General features: G+C 37.9%; 1 protein-coding gene across 1 annotated transcript; it reads left to right on the top strand.

Moving 5' to 3' along the window:
- Positions 1 to 83: 83 nt before the first annotated feature.
- Positions 84 to 8393, top strand: DHX29 (DEAH (Asp-Glu-Ala-His) box polypeptide 29; the record flags this gene model as incomplete). Its single annotated transcript, XM_010155377.1, has 11 exons — positions 84 to 213; positions 676 to 818; positions 1416 to 1541; positions 2124 to 2250; positions 2521 to 2682; positions 3266 to 3431; positions 4499 to 4622; positions 5037 to 5633; positions 6301 to 6444; positions 6536 to 6712; positions 8253 to 8393. Coding segments are annotated over 11 exons (2037 nt in total), but the record flags the coding sequence as incomplete, so codon positions are not given.
- Between the last annotated feature and the right edge of the window lie 620 nt (positions 8394 to 9013).

Raw genomic sequence — 9013 nt, 5'->3', positions numbered from 1 at the left:
CCTTGCCATACAAACCCAGTACAACCATATTAGACTGCTAGATTAAATTGTAGTATTTTCTCTCTTTTTTTTTTTCTTAATAGGATGTATATATGGCTTTACAAAAATTCTCTTTTAAGACCGAACACATTGAAGAAGCAATGAAAAATACACTTTTATATGGTGGTGATCTTCACTCTGCCCTTGATTGGCTTTGTTTAAACCTTCCTGATGGTGAGTATGGTGACAGAGTTGATGACAGTTTTTAACAGAAGAGTAATAGGACCTGCTCTGTCGTGGGAATGCTTCACAGTAGTTATTTAATATATTGTTTCAGTAAGACTCATAAGCATCACGGTGTTCCTTTCCTAGATGAGATGCTGACTGGTTCTGGGATTTTTTTTTTTTTTTTTAAACTGTATAAAGTCTTGTAGACTTCTTGTTTCTACTCTGAGTTTTATGGAAGCCCAACAAGCAAATGCTGGTTTATGTGAATGCTAAATCCCAATCTTATTTCAGGCCTGCTGTTTTTGTTTTATCATAGAATCATAGAATGGTTAGGGTTGGAAGGGACCTTTAAAGATCATCTAGTTCCAACCTAGATGTTCTTCTAGTCAGCTCCCAACTGGACGCTTTAAAAGAATTTCAGTAATTGTTATTCACATATTCTGTGACATGAGTTTTTTTATTTTGAAGATTCCTTGCCTGAAGGTTTTAGCCAGCAGTTTGAAGAACAGCAACAGAAGCCTAGAGTAAAATTCTGCTCTCCTGTGTCACAACGTGAACCTCCACCTCACTTAGTAGATAACAAAAAGAAAGAGAATGGCCCTGCAACTAAGGTGATTTGAAAAATTCCTTTGTATTTACTGGGGGGAAGAGAGGACTATGTTTTTTAAAATACAGAATTTGCATGGACTTCCAACACTGCTGTGAAAAACTTGTGAAAATATGGTGTTCTTAGTAATTGCCACCCACATTATTTTAACTTCAGTGGAATGGTCATTTGAAGGTAACATTTTTTTCATATGAAGTCTAGAAGGGTCTTCATAGTTAATTTTGTGGTAAAATGTAGCATAATTTTCTCCTGGAAGTCTGTTCATCTACAGATAGCAGTCTTTGTTTGGGTTTAAATTTGCCTATGTGCTTGCAGTGTTTTGATTTTGCTTGTTACTGAATTTTAAACTAGAAATCGAAAACATTCCTTGCAGAAGTGGGATTTTTTCCTTACACAAATTATAATCCTTAAAGTGTTAGAATCTACATAATTATATAGTGAGATGTTTACCCGTGTTTGGCCCTTTTTCTTTTTGTGTTATGTCATATAACTTAGTTTGTATAAACTATCTTAAACAATAGTTTGTAAATACTGACATAGAAAAGCATTGATGTTTTCACTTACTGTTATCATTACTTTTAACTTTTGTTACTCTTCCTAGGAGATGAGTGTGGGGAAAGAGAAAGAAGTAAGTATGAAGGAATGGATTTTGCGATATGCCGAGCAACAGAGTGATGAAGAGAAGAATGAGTCTGTGAAAGAGACAGATGAAGAAAACTTTGACCCAGTAAGATAGAAAAAGGCTTTATGGAAGCTTTAAAAAAAAAAACCCCACAGATATGTCTGTACATCTGCAAGTGGTGGATCTAATTGTTATAAACTGGGGTTTGAATACTTTTTTTTTTACATTATCTATTTTTACATTTGCAGGCTACTGAAGGGGGAATATCTTGAAGCTTCTCCTTTCCTTAATTGGTTTTTTTTTTTTCCTTGTACTGGGCTAAAAACACTGAATGCCTTGTGTTAGAAAGGAAAGATTATTGAAACACATCTCGGTGAGATTAGGAAAGTGACTATGAAGTTTTGAGGGGTTTTGACTGTTAGTTACGTAAAAACTAATTGTCCTTCCTTTGTGTCAGCCTTGTGGTTTAACCCCAGTCAGCAACCAGGTAACACACTGCCGCTCACTTGCCTTCCCCCCCTCTCATCTCCTCCACTGTAGGAGTAGAATGGGAGGAAAAGGCAAACTCAGTATAAGGCCAAGCTTGGCTTAAAGGCCAAAAAAAACTCACTTTTTTTATTATGAAGTTCATTAATAGTGACAAGCATACAATATTCAGCTTGTAATTAATAATTCTCTTCGAAATAGAATGAGAGGTACGTCCAACTGGCTGCCAAGCTTTTAGAAGCAAAAGAACAAGCAAGCGTCTCCAAGCAAGACAAAGACAAGCAAGGCCAGAAGGTAGCACAGGAGAAAATAAGAAGAACTCAACAAGGTAGAGCTATGCAAGTTACCTGTGTTTTATTCTGTGGCCTGCGTATTTGTTAGGCAAGTAAATCTGAGTGAGGTGGAATGGATTTCATAACCTTTTATGCCACTGTGTGAATTGCAGGCTTTCCTCAATCTGTCCTTTTCCAAAGGGTCAGTAACATTCCACTACTTCTGGCTTTGGGTGATAAGTATGAATTAACATGATTGATCTTTCCTTTTTTAAAAAGAAATGCTCAGTAACTGATGGGTGTAAGTTGTATTCTCTCTCTGACAGAAATGGCAATGCTTGAAGAACATCCAGTATTTAATCCAGCTATAAAGATTTCGAACCAACGACAAAATGAAAAGAAAAAAAACCCCTCACCTCAGCCTCAAGAAACCACTCTGAACCTGAGCTTGCTTGAAAAGCCTGATGGTGCTGCAAAGGAAGACAAAGGTCTGTTGGAAATGGTTCAGTACAAGCCACAAACTTCTAGTGTTAGTTCTTGGTTTTCTAGGTTGTGTTGCATTGCAGTGCTGAGTCATCAAGCTCTGATTGTGGGAAAGGCACCTAGACTACCTCAGTGACAAAGCTGACTTTAAAAGATCAGTATTTATCTTAGCAAATAGTGTTGAAAGCTGGTTTTGCCTTACTGTCGTATCTAAAATTTTCTTTCTTTTTTTCTGTTTAACTGTAGGGCTACTTACTGTTTCTGTTGTCACCCTCTCCCCTTTTTAAACTAACTTCATTGTAAAACTTCAGACTGTTGTTACAGGATTTTCTAATAATGAAACTTTCAATAAAGTTCTTAAATTATTGGGTAATCAGAGATGGCAAACAAAATATTGTAATTACTTTCCTGCTAGATACTTTTGTGGGAGAAGCAGGGATTTGTCATGTACCAGTACCAAAATTTCTACAAAAAACTTCAGAAAATAGTGTTATCTAGTATAAATACCTTAAAAAAAGGTTAAAAACCTTCTTGGTTATCGAAGGATGCATTCTAGGAGACTTACCATGTGTCTTTTTGCTCTTGTAGTGAAAAAGAAAGAACCTCTGGATATAAGAAATTTTGATTATAGTGCTCGAAGCTGGACTGGTAAATCTCCGAAACAATTTTTGATTGACTGGTGCAGGAAGAATTTTCCCAAGAGCCCAAATCCTGCTTTTGAGAAGGTTCCAGTTGGGAAATATTGGAAATGTAGGTATGTATTTCCTTGTAAACTTTACATCTTTCTTTTGGTTCACTTATAAATAAAAATGCTGGCTTATTCTGTCTTGTCATGTTCATCCAAATTTATATGAATATAGTGTGTTTAACCTAAACATGCTTTTTTGAGTGCACCAGGAAGGTATTTCACTCTGGATAGATCTGCAAAAGTAATGAGTAAACTGGACACTATTATAAAAAGCATTCTAGTGAATGATCCTGTAAAGAAGGGATTAGTTTTTCATTCTGTAGCACTGCCCGAAAGGTTCTGAAGTGAAACTGTGAGATAAATTTTGACAATTAACTTCTGGTATTCTCATTCAATGTAGTATATTAAATAATAGGTCTTAAGCCCATGAATACCTAAAACTCTTTGGGGATTGTTTAAAATAATGTGGAAGTTAAAAAATTTGTCTGAAAGCTACTGTAATTTTGTAACTGACACTGCACTATTTTGGTTATTTATTCATTTATTTTGTTTTAGAAAACAAGTTTATAATATAATGATGCAAAGTAGTACATTATCATGTACAAATAAGTAGACATGGCAGTACAAATGAGTAATGCTTCTTGGCAGATACTTTTACTTTGTTCTTTTGTCTTGCTCAAGTTAAGTTAGCAATACACTATTCTTCTAAGAACATGAAAAATCTGCCTGCTGGTATGACTGGCGTGTGTCTCTTAAGCAGATGTTTGCATCTCAGTAGCTCATTAACTGTCATCTGGATCTATGCTAAGTAGTTACAAGCACACAAATACATGTGTAGTCCTTTCTTGCAAAGCAACCAACCTTTAGCGGTGATCTGTGTGCGTATAAATAGTTCTTTGAAAAAAAATGAAAACATTTGTTAATAGGTGAAATCACAAGTTCACTGCTGGAATCTGCTGCTGAAAATTTTCTGCTATTGAATGAGACTTTATCAGCTATTTACAAAAATATTGAGTAACATTGTTATTTAGCTTAGTTTCTCCTTTTTAAAACGTAGGAGTGAAATTCAATAAATGTTATCAGGTGTGTTGTTTATATCAACAATATAATGCCTGTATGAATTTTTCTTTAAGGGTCAGGATTACTAAATCGTCAGATGATATAATGACCATGTGTCCGACAATCGTAACAGAAGATAGTATGCAAGCACAACACCTAGCTGCTACTCTGGCACTCTATCATTTAACCAAAGGACAAGTAAGATTTTCACCAATAATACTGCTTCTGCACTTTTTGTTAAAATATCTGTAGCTAAATTCTAAAAACACTTTAATCAACTGTTTCTCATTAAATTCTTTGCTTGTTTATATGTTCATTTGCTTTTTATCCGCAGTCATGCATGCATGTTAAAGCATACAGGGAGGGAATGTTTGATAGTAAAACTGCTCCTTTCAGCATTGTAAAGAATGCAAGCCAGCTGAAAATGAAAAGTGTTTATTGTTGATATTTATAGTACAGTTTTCATAGTTTCTGTATTTTGAAATACCTCCCTATTTCATGTTTCGTTGTATCTTTTGCCACTCAAGTTCATTCGCACTTAAAATGTTAGTGATGCTACTAAGTAGTACATAAAGTAATTTTTTTTTTCTCTGTTTTTTTTTCCACCTAAAGTCAGTTCATCAGTTACTACCTCCTACCTACCGAGATGTTTGGCTAGAATGGAGGGATATCGAAAAGAAAAAGGAAGAAGAAAACAAGATAGAAACAAATAAGCCTCGCGATAACTTCATTGCTAAACTATTAAACAAACTCAAACAACAGCAACAGCTACAATCTGAAACCCAACCAAAAGTATCAGAGGGTCCTGAAGATTCCTGGGAAAACTTAGTTTCTGATGAGGACTTCAGTAGTCTCTCCATTGAGGCCTCATATACAGATAATTTGGAACCTTCAAGGATTTTATTTAAAAAACTGCAAAGTTCCTCCCGATACCAGAGGCTTCTGAAGGAGAGACAGGAGTTACCCGTGTTTAAGCACAGATACTCGATTGTGGAAACTCTTAAAAAACATCGAGTAGTGGTTGTGGCTGGTGAAACAGGCAGCGGGAAGAGTACCCAGGTGCCCCATTTCTTGTTAGAAGATTTGTTGCTAGATGAAGGATCAACTAAATGTAATATTGTTTGCACACAACCCCGAAGAATCTCAGCAGTGAGTCTGGCGACCAGGGTTTGTGAAGAGCTAGGCTGCGAAGCAGGACCAGGAGGAAAAGTATGATGTGTCTCAATACCTTTATCTCGTCTTGATCAAATACAGGGGGCTGGATTGTTGTTACAGAGTGAAAACATTATTTCTTGCACAACCACATAATTAGATGTTTCTCTTGAAAAGGGCTTCTTGCTGTGTAAGCTGGGTTTTTTTCCAAATTTTCACCTGTGGACCTTTGAGTGTCCATATGTTCATGATGATTAAGAGCAATAGTGTTTTATAATGGGGATGGATAAACATTGTAGCAGATAGCCCAGAGTCTCCAGCTTCCCTATCATTAGGGATGGAGAAAACTCTCATAAATAAGGCCCTGCTTTGAGAGGGGCCCCTTCCAACATAAGTTATTTTGTTATTTGAAGAAAACCAAGGTCCAGTGTGTTTTATGGTAGTCTGTTCGTGCAAAATTTGTTTTCCTTTGAGCACTGTGAAGAACAGAGTTTACCAGCTCTTTGCTGCTCTGGAGAAACTTTGTTGTAGATTTCAGTGTATTTTCCCTTTTGTAATAAAGGAAAGTGCATGTTAAAAAACAGTGTGGTAGTCATTCACTGTACTGTTTAATTGGCAACTTGTGCAGTGTCTGAATCTAACAGTGCTGAAGTTTTACTTAATTTTGAATATCTCTCTCTTGTATACTATTTTAAGTTCTTTCTATATTTTTAATATTTTTAAGAATTCCTTGTGCGGATATCAAATTCGTATGGAATCAAGAACAGGAGAAGCCACCAGACTACTGTACTGTACAACAGGTGTCTTGCTTCGGAAACTTCAGGAAGACGGTCTTCTTTCAAGTATATCTCATGTTATTGTAGATGAGGTCATCAGCTCTTACTCTTTTGCAGAAATTACAGTTATTCCAGGCCTTGACTTGTACTAAATCCTTACTGTAGTGGTTCTTGTAATTCTAGGTGCATGAAAGAAGTGTCCAGTCTGATTTCTTGCTAGTTATTCTGAAGGAAATCTTGCATAAGCGTTCAGATCTGCATCTGATCTTAATGAGTGCTACTGTAGACAGTGAGAAGTTTTCCAGTTATTTCTCACACTGTCCCATTTTAAGGATCTCTGGGAGGAGTTACCCTGTTGAGGTAGGTAAATATTTCTTTGATTATGCAAGGCACTCGGTGTGCATGTCAGTGTTTTCCTGGTTAGTGTCTGTGCGAAATACACCTATTTCACTTTTTTTTTTTCCCAAAAACGTGTCTTAAAACGTGTTTTTAAAACGTGTCTTAAAACATGTGTTTTCCCTTTTTGAAAATACAGAATAGCTGTATGCTATGCATACAAAATACAGATGATACAGAATATCTGTGCTTTGAAGTACAAGGTGGTGCAGGTTTTTGATAGATCTTATTATTGATTAAAATCAGTCCATCAGTGACGCTTTTTCTGTATTCAGCCTAGATAGAAAGGAAAGCATTAAAGAATTCCCCCCCACCCCCCATGCAACTTTGTCATTACACTCTTATGTATGTATGTTTGGGAACTACGGGCCAGTCAGTGTCACCTCTGTGCCTGGCAAGCTCATGGAGCAGATCCTCTTGCAAACTGTGGTAAGGCACATGGAAAAGGAGGAGGTGATTGGTGACAGCCAACACGGCTTCACCAAGGGCAGAAGACGCCTGACAGATATGGTGGCTGCCTACAGTGGGGTCACAGCTTTGGTGGATAAAGCACAGGCAACCGATGTTGGAAGTTTTAAGATGTCATACATTAAAAGAGAAGGACATGCCCCGTTCAGCTTTGTATGTAAGCTTTAAAAATGGATGGGGCAAGTTGACCCTGGCTGGAGGCCAGGTGCATGCCAAAGCCGCTGTATCCTCTGCTGCCCTCCCCTCAGGTCGACAGGGAGGAGGAAATGCAATGAAAGGCTTATGTGTCAGGATAAGGACAGGGAGAGGTCATTCACCAATTACTGTCATGGGCAAGCCAGACGCAGCTTGGGAAAGATTGCTTTAATCAAATTGGAATAGGAAAACTAAATCTTATAACCCCACCCACCCCTCCCTTCTTCCCAGGTTCAGCTTTGCTCCCTATTTCTTCTCCCTCCTTCCCCCAGCAGCACAGGGTGACAGGGAATGGGGGTTGTGGTCAGTCCATCATACCTTGTCTCTGCTGCTCCTTCCTCCTCAGGGGAGGATGCTCACATTCTGCCCCTGCTCCAGCGTGGAGTACCTCCCACAGGAGCCTGTCTTCCACCAACTTCTCCAGCATGGGTCCCTCCTCTAGGCTGCAGTTCATGAAGAACTGCTTCAGTGTGGGTCCCCCATGGAGTCACAAGTCCTGCCAGCAAATGTATTCCAGTGTCTGCACATTACTCTCACATCTTGTTCTCTCCTTGCTGGAAAATCTACTCTCTTTTAGTTTTTCTTTCCTGCCTTCTTAAACATGGTATCACAGAGGCATTGTAACTGCGATTGGCTCTGCCTTGGCCAATGGCGGGTCCCTTTTGGAGCCGGCTGGCATTGGCCCGATCTGACACAGGAGAAGTTTCTAGCAGCTTTTCACAGAAGCCACCCCTGTAGCCTCTCCACTACCAAAACCTTGCCACACAAACGCAATACAAATGAAAAAGTTGCTGATTACTTTTTGACATATTTCTTCTATAATTTTTTATTTTTATTAAAGATTTTCCATGTTGAAGATGTAATTGAAGCAACTGGCTATGTTCTGGAGAAGGACTCAGAATATTGTCAGAAGTTCTTGGAGGAGGAGGAAGAAGTAACAATAAATGTTACTAGCAAAGGAGGAGGCACTACAAAGTATCAGGTAAAATAGGCATTTCTAGTTTAGGCTTGGAAATTTATTGGTTTTTCACTTGTTTTATCATTTTTGTTACTCATTAAATGAGATTGGATTGCATAAATATCAAATATTCTTTCTATTGATAAAAGGCAGAGACAATGTACTCCTGCCTTGCAAACCTAATACTTATTAATGTTGCACCCTTATGTGTGTCTCCCCAACTCTTTTATGGCTGCCTTGATTTTACTGTATTTGACACTGACTTTTCTCTTGTACAGATTCTCAGCTTTACATCTGTAAGTAGCAGCATGAGAAAGCACTTAAGATATTTTTGTGGAGAAAAACTTAAGTAGTGAATCTAAGAACAGAAGAGGCAAGGCCATATCTATCTTAGCTGGAAAAACTCCCAAGGTCCTCCAACCTGGCATGCCAAATGAGATGATTTACATGAGATTATTGTGTAGAGCCGTTTCGCTTAATAGGCTGTTAATCCTGTTGGTACTCTGTAGTGACAGCTGTATGTGCTTTTGGGTCCAAATTTTTGAAGGGAAGAGTATATAAGTGCCATCTAACTTAAGGTAATTTATATGCAGTCTAGATGAGTAGCCTATTTTTACAGGTTTCACAGAGTGGTAGGGGTTGGA

This window comes from Eurypyga helias, unplaced genomic scaffold (genome assembly GCF_000690775.1).
Source record: "Eurypyga helias isolate BGI_N326 unplaced genomic scaffold, ASM69077v1 scaffold24157, whole genome shotgun sequence".
In the NCBI taxonomy this organism is placed as follows: domain Eukaryota; kingdom Metazoa; phylum Chordata; class Aves; order Eurypygiformes; family Eurypygidae; genus Eurypyga; species Eurypyga helias.
This window is presented reverse-complemented; position numbering and strand designations above follow the sequence as displayed.